Raw genomic sequence first — 21,732 nt, forward strand, 5'->3', positions numbered from 1 at the left:
AGAACAAGGTTTGAACAATGATGAGGACTGATCTCTGGTTTACTTTGCACATCAAGATGTCATAAATGGGTATTAACAAGCTTTACAGATCAGACTGAAATACAGTTTGAAATTGCAGATAAATTTCAAACCTTGTATAGAGGGTGGAAATTTGCAACGGTGAGCTGCAAATCTATTGTAAACAAATTCTGTATGTTCTAGTTCTGTAGTTTGAAGTCCATATGTGGGGGAGAAATAGGGAGAATAGAGTAGCCTTTAAGATGGTCAAGATTAGAAATTCAATCTGTATACTTTGTATACAATATTTTGTAATTATTATTGATCAGCTGATAGAGGAGTCTGGTTAAACTGACTTGGCCAGAGGCCTAAGTGATCACTGTTGACTGCCCTTCTCTGTCCTATGTTGGTGCTTTCATGATGCAGAGGTTTAGTGTTTTTACCAGTGTTGCATAAAACTTTTAGCAAATCACCAATACGCAGTACAGCTTTAACATTTTTGTTGGTAGAATGATAAATGTTCATGTGGATATGCTGTGCAAATGAGTATTGAAATTGTTCATCAATTGTTTCTACAACTCATTTTTTAATTAATCAAAAATGCCTTTTTCCACATATATTTCCAGTTAGCCATATGCAGCTAGTTGTTTGACAGTACATATATAGATAATCCCTGTTTCCTGCTGGTCAACACTCAGTTGGTTTAAATAACTGCTTAATTGGTTCCCAAATGTTGCTGTCATTACTGTATGACATTCATTACATCCTGAGTAATGTGAGTGCAATGGTGCTGAGCACTAACTAGTACCGTCAATTGTTGTAACAGCCTACACACTGGCAATGTTAGAAACTAGAAAAAAAAATCAAGGTGGTACTTAGGTGGGGAAAGAGTGAGGATGTCACCACACAAGTGTAAAATTTCACTATTTATTTGTGTAAATCGGTTTTATTAATTGTAATTAGAATGCTATGATCACTACAAACAGATCTTGCCCCCCACCCCCAAACAAAATTCCATTTGAATTTGTTCAGCTCTTTTGCTGTATCATCCTTTTTGTAATTGTGTTGTAGATGTTGGTTTGGAACATTTCATGAAGAAGGTGGAGGCAGCACACTGTGTGGCCTGTGATCTGTTTATACCTCTGCAGAATGCGCTCCTTATGCGACATCTGAAATCCCCTGATCATGGCTGGAACCGCAAAGTAAGTGCTGTGTAGTGAGAAACAGAATAGACTTGTAGATCTGAAGTATAGGCAGTGGTTTATCTAGGTAACTAACTTACTCGTGCCTTTTTAAAAAAAAAACTATCGAATGCCTTTTTTTTTCTACGCCCACTACCTTACCTCATGGCTTCCTCACTTAAAGTCAGTATGTTGCTGTTTATGGACCAGAGGTCCCAGGTTCAATTTGTGGTCTGACAAGTTTGCTGGTTTCAGCTTGAGTGGCAGCAAGGGCACTGATATCAGCCAGTCCAAGGTCCTTTTGTCCCCCCTCCATTCTGGTTATCTATTTACTTCCTTCTGTTTTTTTAAAAAAAAAGTATTGAGCTTGGGTCACCTGACGAACAGTTAATACTGGAGAGCATGTGATGGTAATTCAGCAAAACAGTAAACACTTTTTAAAAGGGTCAGTTAGGCTGAATGGCCTGTCTCTATGCTGCATATTCAACTTGGAGCAGGAGAGAAAAAGCCATGCATACAAATGTCACCTCTTAATTCCACCTCCTTGAAGTCCTGGGCTCAGTGATTGAAAGCACAGATTTGTATGGTGTATTTTTTCCCCCCCCCCTTGGTGGGTGGGGTGGTGAAAAATAGAAGACTGATGTATGTGTTTAAACAGTACACAAAGAATGGCTGCTTAGACACCTTACAAAAGGGTTCTTGTCTGTCTCCTTTTTAGGAGAGTGTTGTAAAACATTGGTTAGCTTTGTACAGCACAGTCACTCTTTTTGGGGTGGTTTTGCATTGATCTTTGTTTCTCAGGATTGGTCTTCAATTCTGCCTAATGTTTGATATCTGAGGGAGTGGTCCAGCACAGACTATAGTCACACTGGTACTAAGGTGTGTGGGAAGTCAATGAATGAGGGAAAACTATCTTTTGATGTATCTTGCTCCTTATGAAATTCATCCTCCTATTGCCATTTGATTTGGTGCTGAAGTACTGTACATGAAACTACAGCTTTGCTGCAAGTAGAATTTATGCTGCATTAATTTATAATATTTAAATGTTTCCTCTGGCTGCATTCCATAACATCAGGACGACACTGGGATTCTACTGTCCAGAGAAAATTGTTTGTTTCATTTGTGTAAACTGGGGGAGCTAGTCCTCAAGTTTCTGAAAATACACACCTATAGACATTACTCCCGTGTCCCAAATATAAGCAGAAGAATGGCAAATGGAGATTGCTCTTAACTGGACGAAGTACCCCAAGATTTGTGCGTGAGGTCATGGACGCTGTATGGCACTAGAATAGGGTGGGTTAGAAAAAGCAGTCATGTGCTTCAAACAGCCTGTCCTAAAATACATGAATTAAATAGCTCTATCTAGTCTTTATTCTAACTTAACTGACTTGCAAGTATGGTGAATACTGGAATTAAACACTTAACTAATCAGCCAAGCTTTCTTCTGAATCTTTTATCTCAATTTGTATCAATTATTTACAAGAAATGATTCTTTTTTTAAAGAAAGTGACCACCAGCTTATCTCTCTTTCTTGCCAGGCCATGTTGGAGAAAGCCAAGAAGGGTAGCCTTGTTGTCGCAAGGAGTGTCCTGAATAACCGCAACATTGCAGCAATGCTAGAAAAATACAAGAAGGTAACTGCGTTGTCTTTTTGAGTGCAATTAATTCTAATGAACAGCAAACTGTAGGGGGTAACTGTTACTGATTTGGTTTGAAGTTTGGGAAGAATATGGCAGGTTTATATCCCATGCTGTTGACCACATTGCTACCTTGAAGGCTCTGCCTTACAGACTAGTAGTAGTTTCTTTCTCTGCAGATGAATTCGGATCATGCAGTTTACAATTCTGTTGATTTGGGGGCACTGTTCGTGGTTACCAATATTAATTTCTCAGTTCAGTCACCTAAGCCTGAATAGGTCTCAAGATTTTTAAAAAAGTAATACAACCTATTGGTGTCAAGTCAGCATTCCTACTGATAGCATATTGAAGAGTTTTAATGGCAAATATCTAGTAAAATCTAGATGGCTGAGATTTTTAAAGGCCAAGTGTATTTAAATTTGATTTTATTTAATTTTTTATACTTCATTGAATTTTTTGAAATTAAGAATGTTGGTTTACCTCAATGCTTTGTCTGGCATTTGCCCTCAAAGTTGTGATCCATGATGAGTAGGGAAGCCTCAGTGAATTCTATTCCTCATTCATGATGGAATCATGGGGGTTGATTTGAGGGCCTTAAGAATTGCTGGTATCTCCCAAGGCCAATTTGGAGGTGGGGGTGAGTGGAGAGACACACTTTGGACTTTGTTTTTCATGTAACATCACAATAGTTTTTTTCCATCTGGAAGGAACACTTCAATATCTGACCACCTCCCTGTCAGGATTAATACTTAGAATTCCTGAAACAAAAGGACTCAATTAAAACCTGCTGATTGTATACTTTTTTGCAGGGTGAGAACCCATTCACTGATGACCCAGACAAAGATGAAGAGGATGCTGCTGATGAGACTGCTGAGGGTGATGGTCTGAAGGATAGCTCCTTGGATGTTGAGAACAAAGAAGGGGAGACTGAAGATACAGGGGACAATGTCGTCACAGATAGAATAAAAGAAGAAGCTGAAGAAGTGGCAGATCCCACTGAAGAAAATGTTGGGGAGGCAACAGAAGAGGAAGCTGGGGAGGCAGAGGAGGGGGCTGGGGGTGAGACAGAGGAAGAGGCTGGAGGGGAGGCAGTGGAAGCAACAGAAAAGGCTGAGGGAGAAGCAGAAGCAACAGCAGAAGGAGGGGCTGGGGCAATGGTTGGGGAGGCAGATGATGCAGCAGCAGACAAGGAGGTTGAATTGACAGCAGAAGAGGAAGATGAGATGCTGAAGGGAGATGAAGAACAATTGGAGTAAATTTTAGTACAACTTCCTGCAGTCATGCAGATGTATAATTCTATCCCATACCAGCTATTGAGGTTTATACTAGTTTAAGAATTTCATTGTTTTTAACTTGCCAGTAGATTTGTGTTCACTTGGTGTATTGCAGTTTCATCTGATATGGCTAATACCAAGTCCAGTTTTCTCTTACATCTGATGTGAATTTTTTTAATAAACTTGGTTTCTGTAATGTGATTTAATGTGGTGTTCAATTGATCCTATCAACTTTTAAGGACTGGCATGATGTTTGTTTGCAGTAATCGAAGTTTAAGTGATCTTTAATTCATAAGGTCTGGCTATCTTGATTCCAAGCTACATAACCCAGATTTGTTCCTGTGTGGTCTGTTAGAAGATAAGATACTGGTTTAAAATCTCATTTGGTTTGCCTACAGATGAGGTGTAAATATGCAGCAGGATTTGGGTAACTAGAATATTTTGTTGTATTAATTAGCTCTCGCATGAAGGTGGTGAATGGCGCTTCTGAGCATGTTTTTGTTTTAAAATCTGATTTTTGTAACTGCAAGACTAGCACTCTGTGGTAAAGCAGCTATTGTGAAAATCATCTAGAATGCTTCAGGGCACTAATACTGCATTCCTGCAGGGTGTAGACTGCCTCTTAAGGATTCAAATTACCTTTTTACAGGCACATGGTAAACTCCTTTCCTAGTGAATCTGATCAGCCTGACTTGACTCCTGCATTTGCACCTCCCCTGTATTTTCAAACCAAATGCAGATCAACTAGCATGCAATCTGAAGGGCCAGGTGATTTCAAGTACACTTCAGTATTGAGCAACATTGAATTGAAAACAGGTATGGCTTGACTCAGTGGGAATGCAGTGTGGTTTAACATTGTATAAACTGCAGGAAGTAGTTGCATTTTCCCCCCCCACCCCCATCCTGGGTTTATTCCACCCCGCTTTTCTATGCGGCAGTAACTTTATTTAGGCTATTTAAATGCAATGTACTTGGACGCTACTTCATTGTTTTCAATTTTATACACAACTGTAAATCAGTTTGTAGTGGTGTTAATTAAAACTTACAATGCAAGCTTCAATGTTGTGGTTTTTAAAGTTCTGCATTTTTAAGTGTCCTGTTTCTGTTGAACGACTGCACACTGTAAAATTGAGATTTTACTGGTGTCCAAGTTGGAAACAATATCTAACTTGTACACTAACAATTTGTATGTGTGGCCCAGTTTCACTTTTTTTACTGGTACAAGAAAATGGACATTGCTTTCAAAGATTGGGTGATGGTGAGTTTTTGAGGAAAGGTTTAGGAAGGGAGTGCCAAAGATTTAAACACCAGTATGAGTTAATGGTAGGTAGTAGGGATAGGATAGTATAAGACGCAATGCCAGTCAGTAGATGAATACAGGGAGAAATTGGTGGTCTTTGTAATGGAAGAGAATACAATGGTGACAGGATGGCAAGGTATGTGAAGAGAAAAAGATTGAAGACAAATGTAGGTCCCTTACAGTCAAACAGGCATTTATTATGGGGAATAAAGAAATGGCTGACCAACTAAATGCATAATTTGGTTGTCTTCACAAAGGAGGACACATATATCATACCAGAAATGTTGGGGAACACAGGGCTTAGTGAGAGAGAGGAACTGAAGGAAATCAGTATTAGTAGAGAAATGGTGTTGGGGGATGAAGGCCGATAAATCCCCAGGGCCTGATGGTATGCATCCCAGAGTACTTAAGGAAGTGGCCCTCGAAATAGTGGATGCATTGGTGGTCATCTTCCAAGATTCTATAGACTCTGGAACAATTCCTGCAGATTGGATGGTAGCTAATGTAACCCCACTATTTAAAAAGGGAGGTAGAGAGAAAGCAGGGAATTAGACCATTCAGCCTGATGTCAGTAGTGGGGAAAATTCTGGAGTCCATTATCAAAGATTTTATAGCCGAGCACTTGGAGAACAGTGGTAGAATCGGGCAGAGTCAGCATGGATTTACAAAGGGAAGATTATGCTTGACAAATCTACTAGAATTCTTTTGAGGATGTAACTAGTAGAGTTGATGAGGGGGAGCCAGTGGATGTGGTTTATTTGGACTTTCAGAAGGCTTTCGACAAAGTCCCACATGAGATTAGTGTGTAAAATTAAAGCGTATGGGATTGGGGGTAGTGTATTGCAATGGATAGAAAATTGGTTGGCAGACAGGAGACAGTAGGGATAAATGGGTCTTTTTCCAAATGGCAGTGACTAGTGGGGTACTGTAGGGATCGATGCTAGGACCCCAGCTATTCACAATATACATCAATGATTTAGATGAGGGAACTAAATGTAATATCTCCAAATTTGCAGATGAGACAAAACTGGGTGGGAGGGTGAGTTGTGAGGAGGATGCAGAGGGGCTTCAGGGTGATTTGGACAAGTTGTGAGTAGGCTAATGCATAGCAGATGCAGTGAGACCTAGGTGTTCTCATACACCAGTCGCTGAAGCTAAGCATGCAGGTGGTAAAGGCAAATGGTATGCTGGCCTTCATAGTGAGAGGATTTGAGTACAGAAGCAGGGATGTCTTGCTGCAATTGTACAGGGCCTTGGTGAGGCCAAACCTGGAATATTGTGTGCAGTTTTGGTCTTATCTGAGGAAGGATGTTCTTGCTATGATGGGAGTACAGCGAAGGTTTACCAGACTGATTCCTGGGATGGGGGACTGACATATGAGGAGAGATTGAGTTGGTTAGGATTATATTCGCTGGAGTTCAGAAGAGTGAGGGGGAATCTCATAGAAACCTATAAAATTCTAACAGGACTTGACCGGGTAGATGCAGGAATGATGTTCCCGATGGTGGGGGAGTCCAGAACCAGGGGTCATAGTCTAAGGATACGGGGTAAACCTTTCAGGACTAAGATGAGGAGAAATTTCTTCACCCAGAGAGTGGTGAGCCTGTGGAATTTGCTACCACAGAAAGCAGTTGAAGTCAAAACATTGAATGTTTTCAAGAAGCAGTTAGATATAGCTCTGGGGTCTAAAGGGATCAAAGGGGCAAAAGCCAGAACAGGCTACTGAGTTGGATGATCAGCCATGATCATAATGAATGGCAGAGCAGGCTCGAAGGGCCAAATGGCCTACTTATGCTCTTTTCTGTTACTGATTCTGCTTGAGCTAGTGAGGCAGGGGCTGAAGGGTGATATTGGTCTATCACTAGGAAAATGAAGACCAAATATTGCACTTTCCCTGATACTGTAGGTAGGGCCTGTTCTAACAATTGCAGTTTCATATGTACATAGTAAGTAATATGGATGTTAATAGATTGGAGATGTGTACTGGCATAGTTCCTGTAGCTGCTATCCTCTTCTAACCCCCTGCATATCTTATCTAAGGGGTTAGTTAGCTTGGACAGCCCAAGAGACCCAATCCTTACTGATACCTATGCCCAACTGTCCAGCAGCAGTGATTGGATATTTGCAAAAAGCGTTTACTTCTGAAACAGTTTGTCAATTGAAGTGCAACCAAGGTGCTCACAATTCAAACTGATCAATTCTAAATACTTCAGCTTGAACACAGTGCTTAACTTTTTAAAAAAGCATTCCAAATAATTAATCAGTCTGACTAGATAGATTCCACTGTGCAGAAACAAGTATTTAATTGTTTCATTTATTGAGAGTAAATGGATACACGAACTTTAAGTAACATGTACAGCAGTAACAGTTTGTAGCTGAGGCACCAGCTTCCAATTTGGTTTGTTTAACCTCAACAGTTCATAAGTTGAGTGAAAATGGGCTGTATCCACAGATGTCTGTCTTGAAAGTTTTACTGTGTACTGACTTCATAAACAATACCCAAGTACAAATATCTGAATATACAGCCCTTTACAGCTGTACCCAATCAAGTATACATTTTTTTTTAAATTATAAAAATGCAGCATCTACCTTTTTAGTATAAATGTGTTCCACTGATCCCAGCAACAGTGTCTGAACAGCTTGGAGGATAGGAGTAAGCAATAGTAGAGAGACTAAAGATGGCATTAAAACCTTATTTCCCATGTCAAACTTGAGTGCAAGACATTTAAACTGGTTTTGGATGTCAGTTTGTTTAATCATTAAGAATGAGGCTGATTTTAACCTCTACTGGTCCTCATTTAGATTACCAATAGCAAAGAAGGGAGATAATGCCAGTTAATATAAAGTCCTATTATGCACTGTTTGGAAGTGTTTATATACATGGAGAGAAAACTGTCAACATACCAATATATGTTGGCTACCAATATAAACTGAATGAAGACTTGGCATTGTCTTAAATCTGTACTAATGAGTCCTAGCTACCAACCTCATTGAAGAATTAAAGGAAGTAATCTGCGCTTGAAAGTTACCACACCACAGGGTTTGATCTGTAAACAACTGAAAAAAAGCTTGTGCACCTCCTAGAGTGAAGCTAACACAGAAAAGGAATGAAGAAAGCTGTCTTGTAGGAATAATGCCACACATAGCAAGGACAATAAGTTCTAACTGTTCATGTGCTTATTGACAGTTATATTCTAGCAACCACATGATTAGAGACAAATCTTAATACTTCACCCTACAGAGGATGTACAGGAGTAGGTTCTCCCTACAGCTGCTCCATTTATATTAGTCTTTTGCCTGGTTCTTTGTGAATTGTGCTATCAAGCTGAATATTCATATAGCAAACCTTACAACCTAATTACGTGCTCTATTCATATGGTTTTAAGTACTCCAGTTGATTCAGTAACTGCAGGAAAGCATAAGTCACAAAGCATAACTTTTACACAAAATTGGAACACAAATTCCAAAGATACAATGGCTCACAGAAGGCCATTTGAAAGATTATTGTTCTATGCTGGATATTGGCCAAGTTTTTTTTATATATATATACACAAGTAACAAATTATTCCTTAGCATCATCATGTAGCCGGCATCAGTGAAACACTTCATTTAAGACTGTGAATTAGAATTCCAAGTGTAAAAGTGACTTTTAACCTACAAAATACAAAAGCAGAATTTGCCTTACTACATTTTGCACCCCCCCCCCCGGGGCTATAGAATGGACTGGGCATCACTCACACCTACAGGAAAGCTTTGAAAATTCAGAACTGCAACCATAAAAATTGATCAGAAAATGAACTGTTGATTACTTATATGCAGGTTTCATTTCATTGATACTTGGCATCCTTTGAAAGGAGTTTGTCTTTCCCTCCCCCAGAGAAAAGGGCCCAAATCACAGTTGATACCAATTGCCCAATGTGGTAGTCTCCAAATCCTAAAACTTAAAAATTCAATAGGGATTGATAAAACCACTAAACTGTACAGGATTTCTTTGAACACTGCAGTTCAACAAAACACAATCTATCAGGCTATTCAGTATGAGTAGCTGCAACTTGTTTTTATAATAGCACGCAAGATTTGCAGTGTAGGGCTTTAAAAAGAAAACCACCATGGCTCCAATCAGTATCTAGGACAAAGTGTGTGTTCAACATAACTCATGCATGGTAATATTCTATAAAACCATCTGTATTAGAGACAATAAAGGCTGGGAACAGATGGCTAGTCAGCATCACTAGAAAAATGACAGATTAACATTTTGGGTGCATGCACCCCAATAATTAGCACTCAAGATAAACCTAAATGTTAACCTGGATTTTTGGGTTATAGATGCCCTGTTGAGTATTCTGGTATTTGTAGTTTAAAAAAAAAAAAAAATTTTTGTACTGGGTTGCTCACTTCAATCCAATTATGTTTGGAGATAGGAGTCAACAGTCAATGAAGCACTTAAAGTGTTTTAAGGGGTAGGTAACAGTGAAAATAAACTCCTTAAAGCTCCACAGTAATTTTGAGTTGCAATTCATCATAGGGATCCTTCACCACACCCAACAGCTTATGAATGGAGAAATATCATTAAACTAACACTTACTGAAACCACAAAGCAGTGAAAGAAACTGGAATAAGAGCAGAGGGAAAAGTTACGAGGCTAAGCAGTTCAAAGATTCAAAGCTGTGCATTCAGACTTCCCAAAGATTGTAGATATAATTTTCTAACATAGGATCATTCTCTTGATTCATCGTGGATGTTCCAGATGGTAGGCAATCATTGTGGCCTCAGTTTCCTGGGTTCTACTTTCAGCAAATGAAGGGAAGAGTTTCAGACGATGTGTCCAAGATCACTGTTCTTTGGCTTGTAAGTGATTTAATGCCTTTAAGTGGGTGTCAGTGGTGAAGGTTAGGCAATGCAGTTACCCAAGTCTTATTTGCAGCCCCTAAACGGTTCCAGCTTGATCACGTTAACATGAAAAAAGCCTTTTAAAAATTGTCAAGGGATGAGCCGTGTTTTTGTGAGGATAAAAGGCTAATCATTAAACTACATTTTATGGTTTCAAATCATTATTTTAATGAAAAACAGTTCTCTAAATAAAGATGGTTGGTATAGCTATAGCATAGCTGTAGATAATGCCTTTCACTCAAGGTTGCGACCATTATTGTTTCCAATGTAACTGAAACGATAAATTATTCTGAACGTGCTCTTAAACTTTTTTTTAAAATCACAAGAATCAACAGTTGAAAAAAACTGTCTTAATTCTACACATCTTAAAGTTTGTTTTTAAGATGACTACTGACAAAATTAGAGTTGAAAAAGTGATAATTCAGAGTTAGATCTATTGTAATTTTTTTCTATTGATACATAAATTCAATATATGTATTTCATTATATATGCAAAATTATGCATTCTCCTAGAGACACTTGGCAATTTGCCAAGTATTTGGTTTAGAGATGGCAAATTTTCATCTTGTGGCTCTCAATAGTTGTTTTGGGCAATTTTTAAAAAAAGGTTCTTCGGGTAAAAAAGGCGTGCAGACCCCTTGCCCTAGTGAATCACTCGCACAGATCCTACACCGTTCAGTGGCCCACACTCTCCCACTACTGTAACTGACTGACCCAGAAGATCCTGAGAGAGCAGAGAAAATATTTCAGCTGGGCGGATGCTCTGTCGATGGGGTAAAGGAATGTTATGTGGAGCTCAGACAAACCATCTCCTTTTCATCCAGTTTCCCAACCCTCTTTAACGTGCTCGGTTTTGTGGCAATTGAATTTCATAGGCTCCTACTATCTATCCCATTCCTCATGCAATGCTTAAAACTAGACACAGGATGTCCGCAGGTCACTGAACCACTGGGAGCATTAAGCCAAGGCAAATCCTGTCCTCAGTCATGCACATGCACATTTTCCAGCGACCATGAGCAGGAACGCAACTGGTGTTCTGACATAGATCAGCTTGTTCAGCAGCGACTGGAAATTAAACCTGGAACCTTCTGACCTGCAGGACAACACAGGGTGATTTACCCAATACATTAGAGAAGCTGAAAAGCTATGCAAGAGATATCCTTATGATTTTCCAGTTACACAGCTTACCATAAACCCAGAATGAACAATGATTATATTTACTGCCTGTGTTCAATCTTAGGATTTACTCTGACTGAATACAAGATTGCTCTGTGCCTCGATCAGTATTGTTGGGGTAGACGTCCAGACCCCTGCACGGTATCATACACCTTGTCCAAGTGGCTGTTTAGAAATGGGAAACGGTTGGCACATTTGAAATGTACCAGCTCTGCAGAGCCCACTAAAATCCTACAGATGTCGAGTCAGACTGTAACATCTCAACTGAGCACAGAAGAAATTGATGATCAACTCCAAGACTAACTCTAAGATACATGTTCCCCGATTTTCATCGCTCTACCACTCATGGCCATGCTTTCAGCTGCCTAGGCCTCCCAAGCTCTGAAATTCCCTCCCTAAATATCTCTACCTCTTCTCCTTTAAAACACTACTTAAAACCTCTCTCTCTGACAAAGAAGCAGGATCTCACTCTGTTTAAATCCATGCGATTAAAAAAAAAATCAACTGGTATTACATATTGCCATTGGACTCATTTGTAGCAAAAGAGTTAACATTAACCTATAGATTTATTGCTAAAATCCCCATGCCGAAAGGTATCTGTTACCTTTCAGATCACCATTTTGATAAAGTTGAACAAAAGCAAGAGATTACCTACTGCTTGCTTGTTAGCCAGCCCATTATAAAGAGCGGATTAACTGTTGGGAATGCGAAATCTTCAAGAGATGGCATAACCCATCAGCCCACTGGACCCCATGTTGCCTGCAACACAATCCTGTGCCCCACAAACTGGCACCACCCATCCCACAGTTCCACATGCTTACCATGGCTTGCAAACCAATCCCTACATCTACTTGCTACAACCAAGAGGGGAGAAAGGAAGAAATGAACAAATGTGAACTTTCTGAAATACCATGCCATCCATAAGGGCATTTACACCTGTTCGGAGCGAGGCTATGCAGTGTCATGTTTCTGCCAGCAGATGGTGAAATGGTAGCACTGATAGTGCAGTAGGAAACTGTTTAAATCAGCACCCTGAAACAGGAGACAGACATTTACCTTTAAAACATCATGGTATGAGCACGAAAAAATGTAACACTACATAAAATGCAAATCCATTCGTACTGTGGTAACACTTGTATTAAAAAAAAGGATTAGGTTAAAATACAAACAGTTGAGAATCAATAATATTTAACAATACATGCGAGAACAGCAGGTTATGGTACAAGGAATAGTAAGCATTTTAAAAAGTTACCACCGCATCAATAAAACAATAAGAAACTTGCAGCAAAATACGAGCACATCAACCACCACTAGAGATACCATCCAGCTCTAAGAAACTGTACACAATGATCGGATTCCCAAAATATTCTTTTAAAATTCCTCTCAGACCCTTAGAAAAAACGACCACAAACAATCGCTTTCTAAGTAAGATGCTTCCTCCATCACAGAGTTCAGTCTGAGCTTCGCCAACTCGGTCACAGGGCTCACCTCCACAGTAAGTAATGACCTGCACAAACGCGTCAATCCTCAAAACCAGCACTAACAGTCAATGCCACTACCCTGAAGATTCCTTTAAAGTTTTTGGGTGTGGGGGAATTAACTAGTCATTCCTACAGCATTTCAGACACTGACCAATGAAACTTTAATAGTAACTTTCAAAAGGATAAATATTTGAAAGGGGAAAAATTTGCAGAGTTATGGGGAAAGGACAGGGGAGTGGGACTAATTGGATAGTTCTATCAAAGAGCTGGCAGAGGCCCTATATGGTTCTATGAAACACCATGCCATTGTTTCATCCTAAACCTGCGAACTCCTATATACTTATTCATATCAAGGAAACAGGTAGGAGGGGTGTTTGGAATTAGTTAAACAAAGATATGTTATACTTCAGGGTCTAGCTTAAAGTTCCACTGAATGGAGTGATCAGTACAGCACTAAATAGCAAGGAAAGTAAAGTTTAAATGAATCCCCTACAATTCAAGGATAAGGGCATGAGGCTTTCAGCATACCTTGAAATGCCAAATGAACTACGCAGTGGGCTGCTGACAATCAGACTGCTTGGAAGGTAAACCCTTCATTGTATTTAACCGGAACTTCTGTAGTAATGATCTTCTACTTCTCTGCCCAGCGTGTTATTGCTTGTCCTAATAAGCCACTCACCCTGGGTGCATATTTTGCCTGTGGTCAAGGAATGGAAGGGTTTTGTAGCAATATCCAGATATTTGCAATCTATTACCCAGCACAACTTAATGCCCGCCTTCCCCACTGCTGGACCCCAGCTGAGAGCATCTCCTTGCTGTGACCACGACCATAACAATTAGCTCAATGACGCCACCTTCAGGAGCCATTTGCCATTAACAGGAGCAGCTCATTGTGATCAGAGGCGCCTAGCGAAACCAACTCCCAAGGCGCGTTTTGGTGTCTCTAACAGTACTGGCACCTAAAGCACCTTTTCCGTGGACGGTTATACTTTGAGGTAACAGGCAAGACCTAGCTCTGCACTTCGTGAAGAGATTCACCTTAATCTGGATTTTCAATATTAGGAATGCAATCAGGATCTGAATAAGTTAACTATACCCAACTCTGCAACCCACGCTCTTCGAAGTACATGATCATGCTGATTCGCTCAGGGGTGGGGGGGACGTGGAAGGAGGTACCTTCCTGTAAGCTGCAGCAACTGAAATCCCAAGGTTGATTCAGACAAGGTTTTCAGAAAAACTTAATGGTGGACATTAAATTTTCGGACTATGTCCATGAGAATTGAAAGAAGCTCCCAGCTCGACAATGATGGGTTATGTCTCCTTGTTGCAAGTGCTGAACATTTTCAGTGTGTGTGTAGCATGAGGATAAAGCACTGATGGTGACAGGTTTGGCAGTGATGTTAGCGATTTCAGGCGATGAATTAACAGCATCACACAATGTTAAAATACATTAAATGTGATCTTTCCTAAAGCGTATTGACATCAATACACTAAAAAACACAAAATTAAAACTATACCTACCCAAATGAATGCTGAAAGTGGATTTAAATGGACCCAAAAGTCTGAATTTCCACCAGTTCAGCCAAGGAGCTTTTGTAAATGTGTTGAGACAGCAGTCCATTCTCAAAAACAAACCTTATTCTGGGATACCTAACAACCAATCTCATAGCACCTTTGGTTATGAAGGTATATTTCATTACACTCCAAGTTACAACAATACATAGTCACAGGAACAAACAGGTAACAAGATTTTTTTTGGTCACAGAGAGTCTGATTGCATTAGATGCACAGACCCACATCACAACACTGAAAATAGAAAAGTGACCACAAACTAAGTTTTAAATCGAAAATTTTCAATAAAAACAAATGGTCTTTTGTGCCCCGCTTACAAACCAAAAGAGGCAGCCCCAGGCGGACAGGATTAGTTTTTTGGTGGGGAGCAGACGTGGTGGGGGGTGGGGAAGAGAAGAGAAGAATTTGAACTTGACGAGCATCTTCCTGGTGAGCAGCCTTGAGATACCTCCTTCCCCTTCCTCCCCACAGCTACATTATCTGGTTTGCAAAGAACCAGTGACTGATGCATTATCATGGCAGCAGGAAGGACTCTTGGAAGTGTTGCTGTTTACAGAGACAGACACGCTTGACGGCGTTTGCTGAGGCAGCGGTGAGAATGTGGCGCATGTGGGGGCCAGCACTGCCACTGTGGCCCAATCACCCAGAAGCAGCATCTTCCACGGCCCGTATCAACTGGTCAGGCGCAAGACGCCGAGAGGTCCTCGGGTGTGAAAGGGAGCACAACTAAAGTTTCTAAAACCTGTTACACTTCGCTAAAAATCAACCATCATCCAGCACGTACAAGAGGATGAAAGGAAGTTAAAAAAACATCTTTACAGATCGACTATAACATACACTTACATTTTTTATGTGCAGACGTACTGCCACTTTGTGACCTAAGCACTTCTAAAAACAAACAGGTCCTTCGCTAAATATTAAAAGAGCAACTAAACTCTATGGAACATCCAACAGGATGGGTTATAAACATGTTACTGACCAAAATTTAGTGATTTAGTGGCTTGGAGTCAGAGGTAAAACATGCCCTTTTGGACCCATGACTGTCTCATCCATCCCGAGCCATATGTCCAATGACAGTTGAGACACTGAAGGACACGGCTTGACCTACACACAGGCAATACAATCCTCCACGTGGTGGGAGTGTGGGGAGAGCGTGTCAGCTGCGGTGTTGCCGTTTTAAAAACCTTGTAAACTCAGACCAGAAAGCAGCAGCTCTTTGCTCGTCCAGTCACCAACAGGATTACGTTCCTACTAAGCTGGGAAGTTTATAAGATTCAACATGGTCCGACCTCCCCTCTTGCAGAAGGTTGTAAAATATCCATGCCTGGTCAGCGCTGAGAGACCAACCAACTGGAAGGGCCCCAACTGACACATTAACCCTTCCAATGCAGACAGGCCTGTATATTTCCTGCTTATGGTTCTGCGTTATACTGTACTGCTGCAGTACTCATCTCCGATCTGCTACTACAGACTGGCAGCATGTGAAGTGACCACCCCATCATGAAGGTCAGGTCCTCCAGAGTACATCGTTTAACACCAAACCAGCCAAGCACAGCTGCGTCACTACCTTGCAGGTCTGGATGACCCGCAGCCTGTAACAAGACCGATAAGATTCACACTGCACGGAGTACGTCATGTCCAAGCCTTCTGCTCACAGCTGCTCGGTTTTGCCTTAATGCAGTGATCTGCGGCTTAGCAGCAACCTGCGTGTGGTCTTTTTTCTTTTTTCCTGCTACCCATGAAATGATTTGCAAAGAGAAACACCTAACAGTTTTACTCACTACAGCTGGGTAGAGTGTTTAAAAAGTGGCACTTTAAAAAAAAAAAAGAATTTTAAAATAATGGTCACCAATCTGCCTTTTGTTTCCTTCTCTCCCAAGGCATGGATTGATGCACCGATCTATTGCCTGGGAATCCAATGGCAGACAGTCAAATGGATCTCAATCAAACCATGCCTTTACTCCAGGTTACATAACTGCCCAATTACAATGCCGTGCACCCCTCAACCTCCCCATGTAGTGCGACTCCCCCTGAAGTGCACTGTGCTACGTAACTGCTTCTATATTGTATAAAATTAATCAGGGCTAAGTTGTTTTTTTTTAAACATTCTAACTGTACGAGGCAAATGCAGAATTACTCTAAAGAAACCCACGTAAGGCAGATACTTTCATTACTACACAGATGTTTAAACGTTCAAGGCAAAGAAGAATCTTTCCAAATTTCACTAAACTAGAACATAAAATCGAGTGTGTCTTAGTGAGAGACTGCAACAGACGTTCTGCTCCATTGTACCCACGTTTCTACATGGGCAGCGGATTCAGCTTATTTCCCCGGCTCGGTGGACACGGAGATCTCTTCGCGGGTGGCCTCTGCTTTTGGGAAGTTCATGTCCAGGATGTGTCGTTGCAGATGTCTCACCCATTCTTCCTGAATCGAGAGGGGGCCATGGAACTCCACATCGCAAAACCTGCCCAGGAAAGAAGATGCATCAGAAGCTGCTGATCCAATTTATTAATTTGTCTGCTTAAAATTAAAAACTGTCTTCCCCAGTTTATCCCACCAGTTATCTCATCCAAGTGGGGATAAGGGGCACATCACCATCGTGTTGGTTTGGACAGAACAGTTGGTGGTGGAAAGTCAAACCAGGTGATGAAACTTCAATAAGGGGCACTATGTCACCAACCGCGAGCCAAGTTTCAATCAAAGCAAGGATGTCCGTGCAAGCCTCCGTTACAAGGTTGCGACAGAAAGTGCCCTCCTTGTTCACAAGTGCACGGACATTCTGGAATGAAATGCGGAGACGGGCTGTGATTGTTTATCTGCTGGCACAGTCAGAGGGGACAGGAAGGAGCCGACAGGAGGAGCTGAAATAACAAACCCCAACATTCAGGCACAAGTCTTATATCTCACACCCCAAGATGCACACTCCAGCGATCATATGGAGTTCAGAGCTGGAGATTTCAGGGAATGCTTTACTTCCTCATCAATTATTTTGCACTAATGGCAGTGTCACTTGAACATCAACTTTCCTACAATTATACTGCTTGACTTAGCCAGAATATTAGGATTTATTTGCATTGTATGTTACAGGGGAGTAAAAACCAAATACAATACCTTCTTACTGTTAATATCTATTCAATTTACACCACATGGCACCATAGTTCCTGTTACAACAACCAATATACAGTAAGGTAGCATAAACCCAGCACCCCTGTCGTCCCACATCATGTGGCATTGTTTTCATCTTCAAACGGACTGCACTGTTACACTCCAGAACGCCAGTTAGCGAAGGATAAAACTGGAGCCAATCTTTATTTAAAAATTTATTTATAGAGATATACTTTACAAGCATGCACCTTCTAACCCAACAACCACAGTTTCAGTCCGTGTCTAAAGGGGCTCAAGTGAATCCCCAGTTAATGCCCACCAACTGCAGACAATTAAACACAATTAATCTAATATTAACAAACAGTATTAAGGCAGCAACTCAATTAAATGACTCAAATGGGTAAAACGGTACTGCCTGCTGCAATACTGAGTCATACAGATTAGATCAAGTCTGTCTTAACCTGCCTGCTTTCAGCTATGGTAGTGAGTGGTGGGGTGGGGCTAAAAATAGCCTCAGCAGCACATGATTAGGGAGTGGAGAGAGATTTGTCATGGTCCCTGCTACTAACTGCCACCCCGTTATTACCTGCAGAAAGGTGAGCATCTGTGGGGCAATAGGCTCAATCAAGCTCTCCAAAGTCCAGCAGTCTACCGACAATGAGTAAACTCAATTGTGAAAAATAAGTACTTGGATGAGGTACAGGAATTACTATCAGCACTGACTGAACCACAATTCCTACATTGTTCAAATACCCCCATCACTAGGCTGAACACCCATCCACTGCACTAGGATGAACTGCAGTAACTCACCAAGGTTATTCTGACAGCCCCTTGCTCCCTGTGACCTCTACAATGGAGGAGGCCAAGAGCAGCAATGTCATGAGAACACCATCAACACAGTCCTCTCCAAGCCACACACAATTCTGACATGGACATACATCCCTTGCTCCTGAATGATCACTGGTTCAATATCCTGGAAATCTCGACCCAATACCTTTATGGGACAGCTGTAGTTCAAGGAGAAAGCCCAACACTACCTTTTCAGGGAATTGGAAGCGAATAGTAAATCTAGCCTTGCCCACATCCCAAGAACAAATTTATACAGAAACAGCCATCTCATATTTCCCCCAGGGCAGCACGGATAAATATTCCATTGCGCGACCGGGACAATTACCTGCATTTCAGAGTGTAGACATTTCCTGTAAACTTCACCAGTGAGAGGGGTTCAGGTTTCGGCACCGGGAAGATCACAGGTCTCACTCGGACAGGTCTTGGTTCCTCTGATTTTGGCCTGAATGTCTTTGGCTCCTTCCCTTCCTCGCGTTTCGGTGACATGTTCTCTGTACATACCACTGGCTTATGCTGCTTACGCTCATAGTCTGAACACGAAAGAGAAGCCGTTAGCTTGTCTCATAAAAGTCATATCTGTTTCAACCTTTTTTAAACTGTCAGGAAGACATTTTCAGGATATAACTTCAGATGTAATCACATTTTACTGAAAACCTGCAAGTACAATTGAACCCTCCAAAGACCACATTGCTCAATAAAAACTCCCAAATTTCTTTCACAGAAAACCACCACTTAAGATTGCACAGAAATATATCTTTCTGTAAATAATGGCACTTAGAGGCATTCGGAATGAGAGACTTCATGCCATAATCAAGGAACCGTCCATTGCTAAATGCCTGACCCAACATCTGTTTGAGTCAGTGGACACTTTTGTTCAAGGTGGATATGCTTCAAACAGACAGTAATATTCCAATGACATGTGAATGTCAACTATATTCATTCTGTGCAGGAACATATTGAGTTACTGCACCTCTCAAGAGTATAACATATTGAATTGGCTGCTTCTATTACTGAGTTTTGGGAGGAACAAATGTCTGATTTCTGCAACAGTGGCATGATCAGGGTACAATTGTCTTCTGATCTATGCACATGGCCATTTAGAGGGTTTAACTGCACTTATCAATAGGACGGAGGGACTATTCCACATCTGCCAAGAATCGAGTGGGTATAAAGGTAATGTCATTTATCAATTACATTCCCACAAAGTGATTTTTCATATTCAGCGCCACACGCAAATTTTTAATTACAAGTTATGCTCTTAATAGAAAAGAGAGAATCAGCGCAATTCAGTTCTTCTACTTCTGCAACTGTTAACCAACCTTTCCGGGAAATTGTTGAACTCTGAAAGTTAAGCTTGTGAGGTGAATATTATGCAGGCTTTTCTAAGTTGCCAAACCGCATGCAAACGGGGCTTGAACTCATCTTATACCGGTATAGGCTTACTTACACATTACAATGAAATATACACCATGGCTCGGTTTCTACACAGGGGAAAGAGTGCAAGAACAAAAAGGTACAATAAATACAATCCACTCACGTGCAAATTAAAGCAAAAAAACTTATATACATAAGCAAGCAAAAGCTGCAACTAGTCCTGAACTTCTAGGGTTAGGCTTTGCATTCTCAAGCATGTCAATGAAATGGATGCTCAACTTCATTAGGTTGGGAGGGGGGGGAATTAACTTTGTGTCTGGATCACAGCATGTATAATCACACAGTTTTCTTTACAGTGCATTTCAATTTAACAAGCTTTCTCTTCAGCACTGTCAAAGTTCACATTTAGTTTTTTTTTTGGTTAAGTTATACAAAGCCAAAGGGTCTCACATGTGTCGGTGAGTGCAGGTTCAGCCTTTTCGTGGAGTTCCTCAAACTGAGACAGACTCGGTAACTTCCTTTTCAATCCAGATTTCAGATGGCCACGCATGTGGTTGGAGAGGCCTACACCCGTGGTTAGTGTCACTCCACAATACTCACAGGTTCCTAACTTGACTGGGTGCTCTGTTGTCCAAAATGAAATTAAGATTCAGTTACCACCCTGCCTTCCACAGTTCGATTCCTAATTTTAAATTGAGGTTCTGGCAGGTTTCAACCTAGTTCCCAGTGGACGTGAGCCCGCAGCACAAATAAAGGATCTCAAATTTAGCACTGACTGCCTGCAAGTTTCTTTACAGGGTGCTGTGGAAAGTGGAAATAGAAACGTCACATGTACCATTAGGGGCTGCTCTTGGCGGTCAAGGATTGGTAAAGAAGGTAGGCTGCTGGGGGATGGGCACAGGGATGGAGTGCTAGGGTAAGAGCTCTGAATTACGGGTGATGCCCTATCTGACTAGGAAATCCTCAATGACTGCAAAGCAGAAAGATGCATCACTTCCATCACAGCTCCCACACAAACACACATTCTGAGTCACTCTTCATCCATGCATCAAGCCAGGTATTTGGAGGCAGAGGAAAGAGCTGCAAAGTAAAGGAAGCTCCAGAGTCCACTCACAGTGATTAATCCTACGACCAGCATTTACCACTGAACAGGTATTTCTTTCAAATTTTCAATGTCCTTCAATAAACTTCCTTTCAAGATGCTGTATTGGATAAAATGTGGATGGAAACTTTCTTTCGTATTAACATGCACTTTGAATGAGTCTTCATGTTGATGTTTGAGACACTACTAGATTGCTGCAAGTGATGTAGACACAAACCAATGGAAATGCTGTATCCGCTAAGGTGTGCAATTGAAAGACACCAATGTGGCGTGGCAGGAGCACACAGCTCATTAACTTGCACCATGATTACTGCCATGCTCTATATAGAGTCATTATGGTACAGATTGAGGCCATTCGGCACATCAGGTTAGTGACCAAAACAGGCACAGACCTTTATTTAAACCTGAAGTATGGCAAACAAACATGCCCACATCAACTGATTACAGTGGTAGCTCTGCACCCTCCCTAATTTCCATCACACTGCCGTCCCCTCCCCCGGAAGGGGCTTCACACTGCCGTCCCCGCCCCCCAGAAGGGGCATCACACTGCCGTCCCCGCCCCCCAGAAGGGGCATCACACTGCCACCCACGCCCCCCCAGAAGGGGCATCACACTGCCGTCCCCTCCCCCAGAAGGGGCATCACTGCCACCTCCGCCCCCCAGAAGGGGCATCACACTGCCACCCCCGCCCCCGGAAGGGGCATCACACTGCCGTCCCCTCCCCCGGAAGGGGCATCACACTGCCGTCCCCTCCCCCGGAAGGGGCATCACACTGCCGTCCCCTCCCCCGGA

At 41.5% G+C, this 21,732-nt stretch overlaps 2 protein-coding genes across 2 annotated transcripts in view; one reads left to right on the top strand and one right to left on the bottom strand.

The window, feature by feature from the left end:
* LOC137355664 (A-kinase anchor protein 8-like) overlaps positions 1-5,149 on the top strand; it is a 31,163-nt gene extending 26,014 nt beyond the window's left edge. The window contains exons 11-13 of the mRNA XM_068021043.1: positions 1,069-1,199; positions 2,717-2,812; positions 3,625-5,149. Of these exons, the coding sequence (XP_067877144.1) occupies positions 1,069-1,199; positions 2,717-2,812; positions 3,625-4,071 (674 nt within the window). The 3' untranslated portion in view covers positions 4,072-5,149. The remainder of the gene's footprint in view (positions 1-1,068; positions 1,200-2,716; positions 2,813-3,624) is intronic.
* A 7,424-nt stretch (positions 5,150-12,573) lies between these two features.
* LOC137355647 (uncharacterized) overlaps positions 12,574-21,732 on the bottom strand; it is a 113,885-nt gene continuing 104,726 nt past the window's right edge. The window contains exons 16-18 of the mRNA XM_068021021.1: positions 20,289-20,462; positions 18,790-18,994; positions 12,574-16,974 (exon numbers count right to left, since the gene is read on the bottom strand). Of these exons, the coding sequence (XP_067877122.1) occupies positions 16,830-16,974; positions 18,790-18,994; positions 20,289-20,462 (524 nt within the window). The 3' untranslated portion in view covers positions 12,574-16,829. The remainder of the gene's footprint in view (positions 16,975-18,789; positions 18,995-20,288; positions 20,463-21,732) is intronic.

The sequence above is a fragment of the Heterodontus francisci genome, chromosome 43, assembly GCF_036365525.1.
Source record: "Heterodontus francisci isolate sHetFra1 chromosome 43, sHetFra1.hap1, whole genome shotgun sequence".
NCBI lineage: Eukaryota > Metazoa > Chordata > Chondrichthyes > Heterodontiformes > Heterodontidae > Heterodontus > Heterodontus francisci.